General features: G+C 42.5%; 1 protein-coding gene and 1 long non-coding RNA gene across 3 annotated transcripts; one reads left to right on the top strand and one right to left on the bottom strand.

The window, feature by feature from the left end:
• Positions 1–2,052: 2,052 nt before the first annotated feature.
• Positions 2,053–18,801, bottom strand: ipmkb (inositol polyphosphate multikinase b). Of its 2 annotated transcripts, none has more exons than XM_076149611.1 (6): positions 17,564–18,801; positions 11,216–11,301; positions 11,021–11,117; positions 10,467–10,639; positions 8,476–8,557; positions 2,053–8,370 (listed from the first exon to the last, which is right to left on the bottom strand). In XM_076149611.1, exons 1-6 carry the CDS (start codon positions 17,799–17,801, stop codon positions 7,568–7,570), a joined length of 1,479 nt encoding a protein of 492 aa, XP_076005726.1. In that variant the 5' UTR covers positions 17,802–18,801; the 3' UTR covers positions 2,053–7,567. The 2 variants fall into 2 exon arrangements, with proteins under 2 accessions (XP_076005726.1, XP_076005727.1); XM_076149612.1 differs by having other exon boundaries at positions 10,467–10,625; positions 17,564–17,689.
• LOC143000342 (uncharacterized) lies at positions 16,175–19,461 on the top strand. The gene is made up of 3 exons (XR_012963612.1): positions 16,175–16,552; positions 17,594–17,786; positions 19,136–19,461. It is a non-coding gene; the product is annotated as an uncharacterized LOC143000342 (long non-coding RNA).
• Positions 19,462–19,913: the final 452 nt, after the last annotated feature.

Here is a 19,913-nt window from a genome sequence, read left to right as displayed (position 1 = left end):
ACCTTGATCCCGTACTGCAGCAGGACCCCTCAACTATTGTACCCCTACAAGCTTGGGCAAATATAACATCATACAGTTTCCATTGTCTATTTGTGTGTTTCAGCATTGCCTTCAGACATCCAACAACTTTTTTTGCAGCAATTTTGGAGCCCCCGTCAAGACCAGGAGGAGCTAGATTGCCCATATGTTGAAGAGGAACAGGAGGCACTCTGGATCAGTCAGGAGGGAGGAGAGCAGCTTCATGGTCTGAAGGAGTCTGTGAAGAGTGAAGACAATTCAGCCAAAGCTCGGCCCTCAGCTAATCCACACAGGAGAGAAGCCTCATGGATGCTCAGTTTGGAGTAAAAACTTCATCAAAAATTTAGAGCTAAAGCGCCACATGGGGTCTCAATGAGTTTCACTGGTCCACATACTGCAATCCAGTCCTGTCTACACCTCCACTCAATGTGCCCAAAACTCAGGGTTTTTATACAATATAAACTGTTCAAATGTGGGTGTGTCTCCTCCTTTGTGTTGGTTTCTGGTTGATGGTTCCCTCCTCTTGGCACATCCCTCTTCATGCATCCTGTGCATTGTAGATGATATGATAGTGGCGTCTTCCCCATATTGATTATTCAATCACCACTTCTTCCAGTGATCCCCGTTCAATGATCATCATCATGCAATATCCGCGATGTGCCACATGTGATGCATTTGACTCTTGACTCACTCATTGATCCTGAATCAGAATCAGAATCAGAATCGCTTTATTCGCCAACTAAGTTTACACTTAAGAGGAATTTGCTCTGGTCCTCGGTGCGAACATATAACATATACATAACACAGTGTCAACTGGGGAGTCACACAGAGTGATGGGGGCGGGTGGGGCTGCGTTCAGTCGGAAATCCACGACCATCTCCTTTGTTTTAAGAGCCTTAAGCTCCAGATTGTTACGCCTGCACCTATTCACCAGACGGTCAGTCTCCTGCCTGTAGGCAGACTCGTCCCCATCAGAGATGAGTCCAATGAGGGTGGTGTCGTCCGCAAACTTCAGGAGTTGGACTGACTGATGACTGGAGGTGCAGTCGTTTGTATATAAGGAGAAGAGCAGAGGGGAAAGAACGCAGCCTTGAGGGGAATCGGTGCTGATGGAGCATGAGGCAGAGACGTGTTTCCCCAGCTTCACATGCTGCTTCCTGTCAGTCTGGAAGTCTGTGATCCACCTGCAGGTGGAGTCGGGCACGTGGAGCTGGGAGAGCAGAATCTCTCTCTCTCTCTCTCTTTCAGCAGGCTCCTCTGTATCATAGCTTACCCTTACACATAGATTACATTACACAGTTCTTAATGACAAGCACAGTTAAATGGAAATGAATATGATCACACTCATCACTATTAAGTTGCTCCATTTGTGGTAAAAACGTCACTCGAAATGCAGGGATGAAGGACCACATGAGTCCACTCAGGAGAGAAGCCATTTTGCTCAGTTTGTGGTAAAGATACTTGCCACACATGGAGCTCTAACAATCCACATGAGACTCCACACTGGAGAGAAGCCATATTGTTGCTCAGTTTGTGGTAAAAGCTTCACTCAAACTGGACACCTGAGTCAACACATGCAAATCTGCTCTGGGACAAAGCAAAGTGTTTCATTGAGGGCAGAAGCAGACAGGAAATATTGACGATCATTTTTTGGTATGAAAGTCACCTAAAGCTGTTTTATCTGTCCATAATATTTGTAATGTGTTTGAATTTTTATGAAATATATTTGAAGCTGCGTTGTTGTATCCCAGACAGTAGACAGTTGACTCATGAACAAATGTATAAAGACTGATTTAAGATTTACTTCAAGTTCATGAAATAGGTTGTTACTTCATCGGTCTTCTTTTTTTGCTTTATTTTCTGGTGAAAATTAAGGGTCTATCCTTATGTAGATGTGTTATTTCCAGCCGGGTGTATATTTAACCTAATTCATTCAATCACTGCAAGAAATTGAGAGAACAAGGACAAACATTAAATTAACAGAAGTGGCTGAAGAGACTTTGGGCTGAGGTAAGAAAGCAACAAATGTCCACAAACAATTTCATGGTTATTTTTATTGTTAAAAAATAATGACTATATAGTTTGTAGTTACAGAGGAATCATAAAGGTGTGAGTTGTGATGATCTCTGCTCTGCTTTAGGATCAGACATGTTAGCTCCAGTTTACAGTAAAACCACTTCAAAAAGCCACAGTGAGGAATTACAAACTCCAAAATATTCATTTAAGCTGGGAATCTTTTTATCATCAGATACCTGAAGTCAGAGGAATTCAACTGCCTTTGACCAACAACACACTCTATTCCATGACGGCAGCATTCACACGTGTAGAACACCAGTCTGACACAAGCACTCAACACTATGCAAAACACATTAACATTCTTGTGACCACTTGTTTTCTATGTATTTTCCCGGTTTCAGGTAGCCAGTCATTCCAATTCACGAGAAACAACTTAGAGACTCAAAACTTGCATTATTTCAATTATTGAAATTAGTTTGACCCATACAATATGTAACTGTGAGAAGGATAGTAGGCATGATATTCACTGTGATGACTGGAAATGAGACAAGGAGGCTACCTGAAAGACAGAAAACACGTAGAGCAGAAAGGTGTGCTTTGGTCAGTTATGTTAAGTGTGCATCATTTCGCCATACATGAGCCAAGATGTCCACCAACACAGCTATGGTGAAATCATCAGTCCTTCTTAATCACATTAAAGCTGACGGATGTGCTTACTGCAGCTACTTTGCAAATTTCTTAATTTGTCAGTCGTCAATAAAGTGATGGATAAAGTGATAAATATGTCTAAAATGTAAACTTGACAATGACTTGTAGACATTATCTAAAGAGCTTTAATGAGACCTCAACCTGAGGAGAAGCACTTGGTCGTCGTAGCAGATGCAGAGTTTTAATCACATTGTGTCTCCAGGTAGGGGGTTCAGTACTTGCAAGAAAAAAGGTTTGGGACCTATTTTTGGAATATCTTGGGATTTCTGCATTTATTACTTATAACATAATTTCAGACACATTCTGCTTCAAACCAATGACATACTGACGATTGTATTGTATGTGAAGTTTGTGAATAACTGGACGAAGCTCCAGGAAGCTCACAAATCTCAGAATTACTTCTTTTTAAACCTGTTCCTGATTGACTTCAGTATATGTTGTTGTATATGTCTGTTTCTGTGGCCTAGAGATGATTAGACCACATTTGATAAATAATGAATCAAGAGATCCTCGTAATTCCAAATAGTTGACGGTTTTCGAGCTTGACCGGGATGTCGAACACTTCGTTCATTTCCATTGTGGTATCGTCTTTCCCTATAGTAAGTAAAAAGCTTCCACTCTTCCTCCACTGGCTATTGGTCTCTGCCTTGTTGTTGGTGTAAAATGCCCGTCTAGCTTACCCTTAACCTTCTGAATTTTTACACGGATTAAATCAAGTAAATGTTCATCTGTGTCATCACAAAAGTCCTGTATTAAAATGCATGATATGATTTATAAGTCGTTACAGAGCCGAGTAGAAATCCGAGGTGGAAATTCATATAAGTGCAGATTCACAAAGCTGCCAGAATAATCCAAAAAAAAACAATCATCAGTATTCAAAAACACAGAGACGACGACATGGAGACAAATCAACAGAAATAAGGCAGTGATTAAAACAAACGGAACAAAAAAAATCTTCTCCATCTCCTGTAAACATCTTTCCTAAGACTGAAGTTTCCCTGTTGATTATTTCAAAACAAATAAGGCAAATCAGTTTTATTAACAAGATTGAATATTAAGAGGAAAATAAGAAGCAAATCGTTTTGCAGTCTCATTTGGTTCAGATTAGATTCATCATAAAATTCATCTAGTTCATTTACACTCTGCAAAAAAGTTTGGCAATTTTTTAATATCAATATATTACAAGCTACTTATAGTAAAGAGGCATGTGCATATAGTTGAATAAAACAAAACAGAATTGGTCTGCGTCTTACTGAGACTTCATGTATCATGTTCAAATAAAAGTCAAAAAAAATATGAAAAGCTGCATAAGGCAACGGAAGACCAAAGAGTGCCAGAGGGGGAAAAAATGTTCACGAATTTGGGAAAAATCGATTTTCTCCACCTTGGAACATATCGGGCACTTTGATTGGTCGAGTTGTCAAACCATCAAAATAAATATCTTGTGTGAGTGGGAAAGAGACGAGAGGCAGCACATGCTTCAGGAGACATGGAGTGATATGCTGTGGACGTTTAGGTCAATGACGCCGCCCTGCAGGAAAGTCTGCTACACTGCAAGCTCCTGTGAGAAAGTAGCTCAACTACATCCAAGCTACTTCGAGTGGCAATATTGAATCTGTAAAATGTTAAAACACGGGTTTGTGGTTTCCGTTCATATAAGTGATTTCACTTTGGTTTCTGAGGAGTTTTTAAAAACTTTTTTTCTCCCCATGTGCATAAAACCCGCCAGTCTAATCAGGATGATCTCAGTTTCCTATAGCCAATAGCTCCGCCCCAAAGACCCCTGCGCCTCCCCCCCTCAACCATTCAGTCACTGTCTGTCTCTTTCATTCTTTCTTTTCCTGCTGACTTAGCAGGCCCGCGACCATCACAGCAGCATTACACATTTTTAACACATCATCAGCGACCCTCAGTACATTTACATGCACATTATAACTTTTAGATTCTAGTTTCATTAAGGCAATAACTGGGATTACTATTTCAAACATCAGGTAAACACTGTCGTCGGATCAAAGTCTGCATAAATTAACCTCTTCTTTACTTTGAGTAATTCATCGATTTACGTCACGATCCTCATTGATCCCTTAAATGCGTGCCAATGACTAAGTCCACCTTTTTTTTTTTTGCCTTAATCACAGCACAGACAGCACTATCATGCAGTATGGTGTGCATGTAAATGTACCAACTGTCACCCAATCACAGCACAAAAAAGGAGTAATAGTAAACATTCCAGGATTTGGGATGAAAATGATTGATTTCATATTGATGCCCATTTTAAAAGTTCTGATAGCTAAGTAATACTTCATAGTTGCATTAATTGCTAGAGCAGTGGCACAAATCAAAAACAAAACAAAAACGGACACAAGATGTTTGTATGGCATCGTCGAAAATATCCTTATGCCTCAGACAAGGAGGAGCGAGGTCATCAAAGAACCCCAGGAAAGAATCAGCAAACACAGCAGAGAGCAGAGAGGATTGAGAGATTGAGATAGTCGACCTATGCTTTCACAACAAACAAACAAACAAATTAAAACCTTTCACTGCCTATGGAATCATCTCAAGGATTAAAAGGTCAAAAACACAACTCAAAAGGTTAGAATTCATGAGATTGGTCCAAACATAAAGACAACATATAAGTATAGTTTCGGATTATTAGTAGTAATATGAATGTTTTCTGATTACAATAATTTCACCTGAGATCGATACATGTAGACAGTGGCACAAAATGATAAAAAAAAACACAAAACGACGACCCGACTTCAACCAGAATCGTCTCCAAAACTTCTTGGTTTACCAGATGCCCAGTAACCTTACAGATGGACTGAATGAATACTTATTACCGCGACGACGGACCGCGGCGTGAGAGCGACGCAGCTACGAGATGTGCTGCCTCGTCAGCGTGTTAGGAAACGACAGAAAGTACAGAAACACAGAAGAAAGACTGAAGTAAACAAAAATGCATCAGAGGCAGCATTACAGCACAATAAAGAGGATTTGCTCTTATTTACAACTCGCAATAAGATCCATTAAGTCTGTATGCGTTTACACCACAAAGCCTCATCCTCATCTGGACTTTGACAGATCTGCTGATTTGAGATTGGATCCTAGAAGACGAGTCCTCCATTTTTGATCCGTTTATAAAATATCTACAAAATATGTTTCGTGTGGGCGTTTGCCGTCCGTGTTTTGTTGGTTACAGATTTACAGCAACTCGCCGCTCGCCGTTCAAAATAACTTTAATGACAGCGAGCGGCAAGATGAGGCAGTGACATTTACAACTTATGAGCATATTTTTTAGGTGTTTTTGACAGAATATGCATAGTTTAATGTATAGATTTCCGATGTATTGACAATGTCATCACTTCTTGCCAAACGATTCCAAAGTCAGATTCTCTTTGAGTTCACTGAACTCACAAAGCGGAATTTCAGGTGTTTAGTTGTGTAAAGATCCTGCACGGTTGAGTCAATGGATTCTCCTCAGGTTTAGTAAAAAAAAAGAGAAAAGATTAAAATAAACAACATTTGAATTCAGAAGAAGAAGATCTCTTGGATAAAATGACAAAACAAACCCTAATAAAGTGAGCACAAGTGATTGACAGCATGCAGGATCTTTAGATTTACTTTGGCCCGATAGAGGGAGCTTTGGTGACCTTTGACCCGGCCTAGAAGGAGTTTAGGAAGCCTTCCTGAAGCTCTGTGTGTTTGTCCTGCTTTTATGACTCATATAACCTTTTATTTCACTGAACTTAGTCATTCACTCACTTTTTTTTGTATGTTGGAGCATTCTGGAGACATTTGGCGTTCACGCAACAGGCCGCAGTCTGTCTGACCCTTAGGGATCCACTGAACACGATCCACAGGACACGAAGCTTGAAAGCCATAAATGAAAAAAATCGAAAAGAAAGGTAGAATTAGATACAAACAGACATACAGGTGTTGGATGGTTATGCTACGGTAACTTCCTGCTGGTGAAGAGAATATTGTAAAGAGCACAGGAAGCTGTTCAAAGAGCTACAGACGCGCTAAGAGAACACAAACTACCTCCAGAAGACCCCGACTTCGTAAAAGTGAGGTCAAATTGTCACTTGTGTATCAATTAAGCGTTGATGAAATGCACTGTTGTTGTTGTTGTTGCTATGGTTACTCTTGCTGATTCAAAGGCGTGATTCAACGGGTTGCGATATCAATCTTAAGATTAAAGATCCCTGTGTATAAACCTTGGAATTTGAATAGAAAAATCTAAAAGTCACGTTCTGCTTTAAAATCAGAAAATATATTGCATCTTTTGCCTTTCTTTTTTTTTAATTCCAGTTTTACCAAAAAGAAAATTAAATGAGAATTTACTTAATACAAGATGAGGTGACGCTATGGAAAGTAGCAATTGAATGAGCGAGTATTTAAATACTAAAGCGGCGCAGAGTTTTGAGAGGCGGCCTCTGATTGGTCACATGACATTCTGCCTTTAGTTGGAGCATCAGTAAACCAAGCAGCTGAATCTGATCTCCTGGTCCAAGTGCACGGCCGCAATGCCTTCATCAGCTTCTATCAGCTCGCACTGACAAAAACAAGCAACACGCACACACGACAAACCGTCACACTCCAAGTGAGATGATGATGCTGATGGTGGTGGCGTTTGATTTCACATTCCCTCGCTCCTCTGAAGGTTTTTCAGACCCGTTTCTTTAAAAATGAAAAATAAAACAGGGTGGAAGATAAGATAAGATGGGGGAGAGAGAGTGGTTGAATTTTTGGAGCTGACAGAGGAGGTCAGAAGGTCATAAGAGCACAGGGAGGCTTGAGGACAAACAGGCCGTATCTAAAACCTCTAGGTGACCTCGTGGAGGATCTGCTCCAACACAGTCAGCAGGCGTTTCAGGCCGTAGATATAGCCCTGGTCGTGGCTCTCGCTTGGGAAAACGTGGGCGAAGTCGATCATCTTGACCTCCACCTCCCCCTCCCCTCTGCCCCCCCCTGTTTCCTCCCTCCCTCGTCCTTCTCTGTCCTCCCCCCTCCTCTTGTTGGCGCTCTCTCGGCCCTCGCCGCCCCCTTCCAGTTGTGATTTGTTCCCGTTTCCGTTAGCTGAATGCTGCCGCCCCGTCTCGCCTGTTCGTTTCCATGCCGAGTTGTCTTCCTCGCTCAGCGCTGAGATGTCGCCGCCGGAAATGACCGCCGCCACTGTCACACCAGTGCCGCTGTTGCTGTGGAGATGACCCTTGGTGCAATGGTGGTGGCTGCTTTTCCTGTGGTTGCTGTACAAGGTGTCCATGCTGTACTCCCACGGCACTGCCACCCGGATGTTGTTGTTGTACTCCGCCAGTTCGTCCTCTTGCCCCGCCCCTTGTCCCCCTTTCCTCTCCCCTCCCCCACTAGTGTCGTCCGCCAATGGCAACAGGGCAGTTTTTCCAGTGGTCGGGCTGATTAGCGGGGCGGCGAGGAGAGAGGAAAGTGAGGGCAAGGAGGGAGACGAGGAGGAAGGGAGGCCCTCGTAGACAAAGAGCAGAGAGCTGGCATAGAAGGTGAGTTGGCGTTGGGATTCGAACCAGCAGAGGATGCGCCGCACTCTGCCGATGCTCGCCAACACGGCATCCTTCCTCAGACAAACACCACTGTGGAAGAATTTAGCCAAGCCTGAGAGGAGAGGAGAGAGGAGAAGGTATCCACAACATGTATTAGTGTGTATTCATTTGTAAATCTGTAACACCTGTTTTAGCATCTATACATAAACACACTCACCGTCTTTAATGGTGTCCTTCACCAGTCCTCTTCCATAATGTTGGTCATAAGCCTCAAAAGTGTCACTGCAAACTTTGAACACCTGAAATACAACAATTACACATTATAAGTAATCAATATTAAGTACTAACGATAATCACGGTATCACAGAGACATGACAGGCTCAACTAATTGTCCAGATCTGTTTGGTCGTTTACTTTCATGGCTCCAAACAACAAGCTGATGAGGAGGAGGAGGAGGAGGGCGAGGTATCCTGGAGATTCACGTGACCATCTCTTCTTGTGTGAACCGTCAATGACTCCAGCGCAGATTCTTTCACTGACAGTCAAAGCTCTGACTTCCATCTAGTGGTCAAGCGACATTGGTGCACCTGCCTTCCACTTCACAGGCTCTTCCTACCCTGGAGCAGAAATGTGGCTACAATTGCGGCCGCACCCTCAAATTTCAACATTTTCACCTGCTCACATTCTCGCACGTGACTTCTCTCTGCCGGTGCCGTCCACACGCTGCCCTGTTTTACATGAATGTAAAAACCAAAACATCCTTCCAAGTCCTTCACTCCCTCTGCAGCTTGACTACTAGTATGCACTGTAGCTTTAGTTGGTTTTCATCTTACATTTGTCGATCTATGTCTTGATTTTTATTCCACATTCAGTTCATTTGTGTCTGTTGCTTCACTTGTGCACCTGTTGTTGTTGTGCGTTAGGGTGAACTATTCAGAACTACAGGGATAAATAGTTGAAGAATACCGTTAGGAGGAAGTATTGACCTGCAAACTCTTGGTTCTTTCACAAGCATCGGTTATCTCTACTACTCAGTCTACTGTGACTCTGACAGAACATATTTAATTATGTATTAGGTCAAATGTCACATTCCACATGGTGGGTCAGCTCCCTAAACATGCCAACTTTAACAAAGGAAGTAAGGAAAGGCCTTCAGGAGAATACAGCAGCACCGATCAAACATTAAGCTAACCCACACACACGTCAGCCTCCAGCAGTGCAGGGAGCCATAAAACCAAAGTCAGCCCACTTATCTGAAGTCCACAGGTGGACAGTATTTGTATGTCACGTTTACACAGGGAGCGGAGGTCTAGTTGTAAAACTGCCATCCCATCAGTCATTCACACACACACACACACACACACACAGGAAGAAATGAGGCCACACAGGCACACCATTCAGGACGATCCTTACATACTCAAATAGGGCGATTCCTCCGCTACACAAAGGGCTTTGACTCCAGACCTCCTCTCAATCCTCTCCCCTAACCTCCTATTTAACTCAACACTGACAGGTAGAGACAGAATCGGCCTCAACAACGGGAATATGAGCCAAGACACGATAAGGAATCTGGCTTCAAATTGGAATTGGCTTCAAAAGTCCAGAATCTGTATCTGTTATCTATTAGGCTTCTGTTGGGTCCCGTTGGCTCGCTGTGGCTCTAATTTGTGACCCGACAAAACCCATGTTCTGTAATGAATCTTGACTGTATGACTAAATAGATTTACACCCCCAGAGTTTGAACAAAACCTGGACTTCTTTTACACTTCTCGTGGCAGGCTGGAGGTCAAAAAACAGATGTCAGTGATGAAGGTGACAAAGGTGACGAAGGTGACGGTGATGAATGTTATCAGGGGTGTCGCGAAGGGCAAATAGGCTTCATGCAACTTTGTTCCGTCATTCATAAATGTCTGTTAGTGTCTGCGTTTTAAAGAAGTGTTACTGTGGCATTTCCTCCTTTGCATGTTGGGCAAGCTGTTTAGAAAACACACACGACAGCAATTGTGGTCTAAAACGATGCTTCATCGAATTGTGCAATGAGCAAACTATGAATGCCTTTGAAGGTTAACAGGAACTTGCGACAAAGTGTCTGTGCAGGTGAGGCTTCCTCGTCTTTGTTGCATCCCAAAAGCAAACCAAAATGTAAAACAATCCACTTAGAAAAAGAAGTTACAATCCACAACAGAAACCGACGAACTGGCTACTCACCCTCATGCCGAGGACCAGGAAGCCTATTTCCTCCATCAGAGGGTATTTTCTTATCTGCTGCTCTCTTTTTTCTTGAGAGGCGAATGGGTCATAGCTCCGCTGACCCAGCTTGACGTCCATGATGCACGGTTTGACAAAGCGGCGAGTCACATCCTCCAACTTCAAGTACAAGTCTGAGTCAGTAACACACATACAAAAGACATAAGTGCAATCATCTGTGGAAAAGGGTGGGGCTAGGCTCATTCACATCACAGTAATGCTGAATTATCAAGTCCTTGTAAATGCTGGAAAACTTTTGTTTGCTGTCTGTAATGGTATAATGATGTAATGTCAACAGTATCATGTACTAAGTCCAAGGTAAAGGTGAGACAATACAGTCATTTACAGAGAATGTGACACACACACACACACACACACACACACACACACACACACACACACACACACACACACACACACACACACACACACACACACACACACACACACACACACACACACACACACACACACACACACACACACACACACGCACACGCACACGCACACGCTACCATTGGGAGTATCAGGAGAGGACCAGGTGCCATAGTACTTGGGCAGATGGGTCTGGAGCTCCAAAAGACATGGATCACAGCAGTCGTCTGCATACACCTGGGAAACACACACGTCATATATACAGACTAATGAGACGTGAGTGAGTGAGTGAGTGGGTGGGTGGGCGAGCGAGCGAGTGTGCGCGTGTGTATTACCATGCTGTAAAACTGCATTTCTCGTGGACCTCTTGGTGGCGGCTGAAGCTGCTTGAGCACTGTTCCATCTGGGTGCTGCAAAATACCTGCAACAAGCATTAGAATTGACTTTAAACTCATTACATTACTCACAACATTAACATTAACCTACATAACGTGGGTATGTGTCGGACCCAGCAATGGTCCACCCCTCTGTGTGTCCATGTGTATATGTGAGTGTGAGTGTGTACTTCTGTGTGCTGACAGAGCCTGTGTGTGTGTGTGTGTGTGTGTGTGTGTGTGTGTGTGTGTGTGTGTGTGTGTGTGTGTGTGTGTGTGTGTGTGTGTGTGTGTGTGTGTGTGTGTGTGTGTGTGTGTGTGTGTGTGTGTGTCACAGGCCAAACTGTCTTTTTCCCACTGTACTTTTCGGTTCATTTTCATTTAATTGTCACATCTTTTTAATGTTCTTCTAGTTCGTTGGGCTTGGGTGTAATGCATAAGCTGTGGAATGGGGGGCGCGGGGAAAGAGAGAGCATGTGGGGACTTTGCCCTTACTCTAGATAGAAACAATGCCAGTCCTCATGAGCTGTTAATTACAAACTTGACTTTATTACCCCCAACTCAGACAGGATTCCACTTCCTCCTGGTAAAACTGCGTACAAATTTGATTTACAGCAATGTATTAACATGTGAACAAGCCAAAAGAACAAGGGATCTGATATTTGTCCTGATTTGTTTACACATACATGCACATCTGGCAAACAAATCTGATGTTACGACTCACTGACTGCTGCCAAGACGAATGAAAGATTTGGAAATAGGGCTGCACCCTATAAACCCTTTTAACGATTAATCGACAGATTATTTTTTTCAATTAGTTGATTAATCTATAGATTATATTTATTTTGCAATATAACTATGCAATATAAATAAAATGATTTCCCCCAAAATAAATATCAAACTTCTCATTAATATTTCAATATTTTCTTCAATCATCTTCTCAATTTTGCAATCTGAAAAATCAAAAATCAAAAAGCTGCGTGTTCGCCACCCCTGTCCTAGTGTGTAACGCTTGGTGGGCGGGAACACAAAGTGCTGCTGCCTTGACAACGCTCCACGACGCTTTCACTTTAGACCACTTTTTTTCACCGCAGCTTGTTCTCTGGTTGCGTGCATGCTTCCACCTGGCGCAGCCATCACGCGTCATTATGATGCATCGGCGCACGGTTATGCAAATCGACGTATTTTCGTAGTCGATTTCCGGCGATGCATCACCCCACCCCTATTTAGAAATGTTGTCTACATATGGACCAGGGTGGCATCAATGAAAATGCATAGACCGTACAATAAATCTCTTCTATTCTTTCAATTAATGGATTCCAAAGTAAACTGTCTATGACGTATTTGTTACATCATCTCATAGGGAGTCTTACAGTAGTGAACGGATGCCCACACAAACTCACTCTGACACTGGAATTTACTTATCACACTGTAATCAACCACCCCGCTATAAAACTAAGTCTAACTGTAACTCTTGTATCTGTTATATTGGGAATCTCAAACATGTCTCATAATTGTCTGACAGCAACCAGAATCCCAGAACAATGACAATCGCATTGCGTGATTGGCTACACTGACAATCAAAATGAGGAGAGTTGGAGGGGACTTGGAAGTTTGCCTCTTAATGCTGCGGCTACACATTAGTCCTTGTTTGAGTTGACCCCAGTTTGATTTGACCCCAAGTAGCTCCGCCAACTATGGGTTCAGCGTCTTGCTCTAAGTGCTGACCTTTGACTTCCCCTGGTAGGTTATTATCTCGATTGTCAAAGTCCTGACCCCAACCCCATTTTGCCCTCCAGCTTCACTTACGACACAAATAAGCTTTGCGCCATTTCCAAGAAGTCATTTTATAGCGTCTCGAAGTGGAAAATAGGACCAACCTTCACACCATCAATCATACTTTAAAGTCGAATTGCTTGCGCCCTCTAGTTTTACTGACATTGTTTATATACGTCACAAACCCTTAGATAAGTAACATTTTAGCAGATTTTCCATTTGCATCTACAGCGCACTTGCAGCACCACATGACGGCTAAAACAAGGACGGGTCACCTTTTCTACACTGTAGGCGTTTCGCTTCAAAAGACATCTACCCTTGCGTTTTCCTTTCCAATGCATTTTCAACCATCCCTTGGCTCCTGTGCAACCCGTCTCTGGTTTGCTCTGGGAGGAGCATCCCTGAATCCCCAAAGTTCCCACAGTTAAGACAAACACAGGACTCTGAAAAACATTCCAGGAAAGTTTGTTACCATCTACAACAGCCAGCAGCATGAAAGGACACCAGACCTTATGATTGAGATATTGTGTGTGTGTGGTACTCTTCTGGTGCCAGGATGGGCCTGCGCAATCCATCCAGAACACACTGTGGCAACCCCCATCTTTGAGCAAAATATGCAGCCATGTCTTTAACCTTCTCAAAGTCAGAATATTGACGTATTTTGGGAAACGGCAGCTTTTCAACAGCAGAACACTCGGACTCATTGGCACACAGCTGCGATGCCAATGCCAAACAGTTGGGCACAGTTGGGCAAACTTCTATAGTCTAACCCTGTTGCGGGTTTCCACAGTGCTATAGTGATGCCTTTTTGGAGGAGTACACACAGATGGTAATAAGTGTCTCTCTTCTTTACAACTGAGAGTCCATCGCATCAATTTTAAAGTGAAATGTTTAGTGTCTGTCTGTCTTTGTCCTGACATGTTGATTGGAGTTGTGATTAAAGGTTTGGGTGGGCGGCAGAAGATAAGATTTCATATTAAATAGACCCTAACTCTAAGCATTGATCTCATAATAATTGCCGGTATCTAAATATCCTGGCCCCACCTGAAATGGGGAAACTCCCTAAAAACATGTACGTCAAGGGGTGCTGCGGGAACGATGAAGCTATTTTGATTGGTCAAGAGGCAGTGCTTTACATTTCAACGCGGCTAAGCTCCAACATATGCTGCTCTGTATCAGGCTCTGTATCAAGTTACCAAAGTGTGATCAAGAAGTGTGTCAGCTTCATGACATCAAATAATCAGAATTGAGCCACAACTTATCTTAGCTAACAAAATGAACGAAAAAAGACGTGTGAAAACCTCAACTGTGAGGTGTGATGTCTGTGCTAAGAGAGATGTGGTTACTTCATGCACTTGAATTATATGCACTTTGTGTTAATACTAATACATTCAGCATTAAAATAATAAACCTTTACTGAAGACCATTTCTCATCAAAGCAAACAAGCAGCCAAATACACACAAACTCTGAGCTGGATGTTAATGACCGAGGTGTAGGATGTGAGGTGCTGAGCGATCAGCTCTCCCTAACTATTTAACATTCCTGACCAGTCTGAACCCTTTTCAAACTGTGAAACATTCTCTTAACGTTGGCCTGTAAAGATGCAATGTAAAAGCTGTTGCCTATGACTCCAGCCCTCCAAAACCTCATTCTCTCTTTGTGTTTAGTGTACATCATTGTAAAGCAAAACTAGAACCAAAAGGCCAAACGCTCTCTCTTTTAATCTCCCTGCTTAGATGACCAATCAGGTGGTTCATGCTTTACCCAAACAGCAAGAGAGAAACTATTGATGGTCAATGACCGTGAAAAGTTCAGCTGTGGACAGCTATTCTGGGCTGACAGGCTTGTTGAGCACACCCACATCAAGCAAGTCTATCCGGCTCTACAAGAGATACCAGCTGAACATGAACACTGAGACCTAACACACAAACCTGAATTCATCACTAAGCCCTATTTTGTGCAAAGGACTTGGGCTTTTCTTTGTGTCTTAACATTTCTTCTGGGCATGTCAATATTGTTTTGAATAGAAAATGTTATTGGAATAAAGCTTAATTGTATTGTGGGACAATCATCAAGAGGCTAAACTGAATCGAGGTGTCCTTCAGTGTGTGCCAAATCAAATACTTTGGCCATTCAGAACGGGCGATTCACAAGTACAGAGTCACGGCAGATTTAAGATGACTTAATCGTATAGTGGTGATAAGTCTAACTATTAAAGTAACAATGAAGTAATTTTAACTACTGAATGAGCCTGTGGAGCAGAGGATTATGAGTCTGCAGAGTTTTCCCCCACTTTTCTTTGGTCCTAGGCGCTGTAGGACAACAACACCTCAGAGGGTTAAGGGGTTATTTAAGTTCTTAACTGAAAACAATGTATTTTCACATCTTACTGGAACACCGGCATTACCGCATTTGTAAAATAAGAAGACTTTAATTAATCCCACTGTATGTTGCATGTGGGTGTGCTGTACATGCTGTACTCTTTCAGATTCCTATCATCCAGCTGCATCGGAAAACCCAGGCTTACAGCGAATCCATCATACTATGTCATAAAAATGAATTTTATGATATCATACACAAACATAAGCACCTCAATAACTTCAACAACTGATTTTATATCACATGCAAATCTCACAGCCATCTCCAGTGCGCTTGAATGTATCCCTTAGCAACCAGCTGACAGCCTCTCTGAAAGGGGCGTGTCTTTTGCAGGAAATGTTCTTACCGAGACTTCTATGGCTTCACATCTTTAGTGTGTGGCACAGACAATATGGGGGATAAAGGAGAATGTGGATTTCAAAACTAAAGAGATCAGGCTCACAACCGTTACTACCGTTCCTCTATTTAAGATATCCGACGCCAAAAGACTTCTCTCTCCTGCATCCCGCAACACTGCTTGTGTCTGGAGCGTGGATTCTTCTCCCACACAGTCTCTGCGTGCCCCTGCAGTGGGCACCGACAACACCAAATGGAACCCATCCTGTCTTTTTCCTCTTGCGCTTTTTGTTGTTCTGTTTTATTTTCATTCTGTTTTGGCTTGAGCAGCGCGGAAAAGGCGCTTAGGCACCGCATCTAAGCCATATAATGGTAGGGGGGGGGGAACCCTGCTCTGCTCTCTGTCTGATCGAGCCTAAGTGAGTCCAATTTGGTCAACAAAACAGGTCAACAAAAACTAGATATTCAGTTGATCTTATGTTACCCTATAAAACTCAAAAGCCATTCATCATGATGACGTCAATGTATCTGCAGGTAAATCTATGGAATGTCAATCCCTTCCTATCACAAAATGAACTTATCAAGGACGCCACATGCCCTTATGGCAGGAGCAACTAGACTGGAAAGCACAGAGAAAGGAGGACTGAGCCGAGTGTCATTTTTCAGAAAGCAGTTTTACAAGCTCAACAGGCTTTCAGTGCTTATTCACCAACATAGCGTTTAGATCCACACAAAAGGAAGAGTGAGCTTTCTGTGGCCAACTTTACTTTTCTTCAAACTGTTCTACTACCCGCACAAAGGGGAAAGTAAGTTATAACAAATGACCAATCGCATGCTTGCGTGTGTGTGTGGGTGCAAGAGATTGTTACTGTATGTTTTTACCATGAGGCTTGAAAATTGAATGATTATAATAAACTATAATCGCTTCAAATATTCAACACATGAATCAATGGTCTTTAATAAGGAGTTCTACACAAAAATACACTGATTCATGCATTGTTTTGTCCAAAAAATGATCTAAAAAATAATGTTCTAAGTAGTGTAACATTTTTTTTATTTACACCTCCATTTTCGTGATGATGGTGATTTTCCCAAAGATTTCCCCTTTAGTTTAAAGAGCAGCCTGGCCTCAATTACAATTTGGATGTTTGTTTCCAAGTGACTCTACAGTAATCGACAGAAGTTTCATTTTCAGACACAATAAATTAAGCTCATGTCCAATGATGACACACAATGGGGCCTCTGGTAGAGTGAAGTGTGTGTGTGTGTGTGTGTGTGCATGTAGGAGGGGGGCGCAAACTTACCATGGGTGTGATTTGATTGTATAACTTGCATGGGTGTAGCATGTATGCAAAATAACTGCATGAAATGTAAATAAGCATGTATTGTAAGACAAATTTCTCAGTCATGAGACGAAAAAGGTGTTCTTTCTTCTTTCTTTCTTTCATATGAATGCACACGGCTCGAAAACTAAACATCTGCCAGTTAACTGTTACTGTTAATGATTACCACAGCATGATCTCAATATTACCCTGTGCTACCTTGTAATATTTTATAAAGTACTCCAATGACGTGGTCAAAAATAAACTTGTTGACATTTATTTGTAATTTTGAGAATCTATTAAAAAGTTCCACATTCACCTAGGTTATGTCACCTTCCCAATAATCGTCTTGCAAGTCAATAATGTATAGCAGTCAATGTGTTTGCCTTGATAATAAACTGAATTGTGAAATACAAATCTGGCCACAAACAATCCTTCATGATAATGTCAGACTCTTTATATTCTGAATGGAGAGAGAGAATGAGGTTTACATACCCACTTTATCCACTCCATACTTGTGACCAGCCACCTGATGTGACAGCGGGACGCAGCCGTTCAAGTGAGCCGGAGCTTGTGACCCCAAAGGCCGCTGTCCACTCTTCTCTTTGGTCGTGGGGGCGCCGGAGAGCCGCGGGGTCAGGCTGACCCCAACGGGAGCCGGGTTGGGGGTCAGTTCTAGTCTGCCCATGGCGAGAGAGGACTCCGTCATCACTTGATGGTGAGTTGATGACATCCGAAAAAATAATAGCAAAAATAAAATTCAAAGTCTTCAGTCCAAGAAAAACGTTTTAAAAAAAATAAAAAAAGTCAACAGTATGATTTTATGGATTCACATAATGGTTATGTAATCAGAGATGATAGCCAAGCGCACAATTTGAAGAGATTGCTTGGGCGTGAGATAGAGAATCCTTCATGGAATCTGGCCAGCATAAAACAATCTGGCTTGTTGTCGAGTCGTGACAACACTGACGGAGCGTTAACGTCTTAACCTCCGCTGTGTCAGAACGTGAAGCGAGGCTGCAAAGCAGCGTTGATTCAATGATTTTCATATCTGTCCTGAACAGCAGCATAAATACATCCTGGCCACATCCCACTTCCTTAGTGTCAAATCGCTCAGTAAAGTAGCGTTTCCGACCAACGTCCAGAATAAATCATGAGCACATTTGACAGCGCGCCACAGTGATAGTAAAATCAGAGAATTCAATCGATGACGAAAACAAATTGTGTTTAAATGGATTGCTTGAGATAATCCACATACTTAAAACAATGTTTGAAAAAAAGAAAAGTCCCATTTGGGTGCTTTTAATGTGAAGGCAACAGTACAACACTTCCGGATTTCTTCTCGTCGAATTCAGTGAGCTTTCCCAGTTTCTCCTCCTCTCTCCACACAAGTCAAATACTGCGGTCTCAGTGGCGTTAAGGACACATGACCGCTACCCGGTCAGCAGATACTGACACAGCACACAATCGCGTTCAGAGACCGCATTCACAGGCCGTTTGAAGAGCGTACTCACATTAATAAACAAGCCCATTTCTTACGTTACGGTGGTGCACGCGAGCGAGGCACTTTGTCGCTTATATGCCTTCAAGACAATGTATTAGTTCAAACAATTAAAGACCACGCACTGCCATCTTAATTTCCACTGTATTGGAGGCGGTCGGTGGAGCGTTCCTGTGCTTTGGTATCCAGGTCAGTGAAGGCGACAACCTCTCTACGTAGTCCACAGCGCCCAGAGGCTCCTACAGGTTTACGACACTTCTTCTTCTTCCTGTCGTGTTCCGGCTGATTAGACGAAGCAATGGTGATTTTACTGCCCCCCTCCGGTTTGTAATGGAACTTCCAGCATGTCCCTGAGAAGCTGTCGAAGCAAATTAGTTGCTTTTTGGTCTCATTCTGCTTATTTTAATATTATTGTCATTATTGTCAACTGCTGCAATCTTTTTCTTCATCTTCTTCTCCCTGCTTCTACTAACCAGTGATCGCTGACCCAAACTCCCTAAAATGCATGCACGGATGGGCACAATTGTGTTGGCACAACTAATAAAAAAGTTACGTTATTATCTCAGGTCCTGGCTTGCTGCTCAGTGACGGCTCGTTCGCGCCAGTTATCTGAGTAGTTGAGAATGCTGATGCCCTGGCAACGGAGAAGGATGAGCTCAGCATTCATACACTTTGTAAGAAATGCAGGAACTAAAGGGCACTGAGTACTGGAGGACAACATGTACACTGGCCTCCAGCACCATCAGCATTTGAATTTTGCTCCCTCTGTACCGTACCAATTTGTAATACAAGATTCATAAATGAAGTCACATTGGCCTCGTGTAGTTATTCTAACTACTGCATACAACATATTGCACTGTAATTCTACACAAACACTCACAAACATTAACATTTCATGAATAGCTTTATATTTAAAAATGTGTTCTCCGCATTCAACCAGCTCCTTTATTTGTCTGCCTCTGTCTTTTCATCCCTTTACTTTCCATAATGTATCGCTATGTGTAAACACAAGAGACATTGGTGAAGTCTTGATACACAATCCAATGCAGCTGCGGCTAATTATCAATTAAGATCAGCTGTACAAACCATGCCACCGCCCACCACTGCTACACACCAGCGCCCCCACATTACATAATGATTGATTGTAGTTATATTTTTTGGGCCTAGTATCATCTTGATGTAAAGGATTATCCAATGTTACTGGTTTTGTGTAGTTTGTCATTATGTTGGGTAAATAAAAACCCAAATTTTTGGCCTCAGATTTGGAGGCGCTGATCCTAACCCCACCCGCTGCACACATTCAGCTTGCCCCGAGTCCAACACGCGAGGTGAAGTCAGCAGTTC

Source organism: Genypterus blacodes, unplaced genomic scaffold (genome assembly GCF_046128005.1).
Source record: "Genypterus blacodes isolate CSIRO-AG114 ecotype Tasmania unplaced genomic scaffold, CSIRO-AGI_Gbla_v1 ptg000046l_1, whole genome shotgun sequence".
In the NCBI taxonomy this organism is placed as follows: domain Eukaryota; kingdom Metazoa; phylum Chordata; class Actinopteri; order Ophidiiformes; family Ophidiidae; genus Genypterus; species Genypterus blacodes.
Note: the sequence above shows the minus strand (reverse complement) of the source record. Positions and strands in the feature narration are given on the sequence as shown.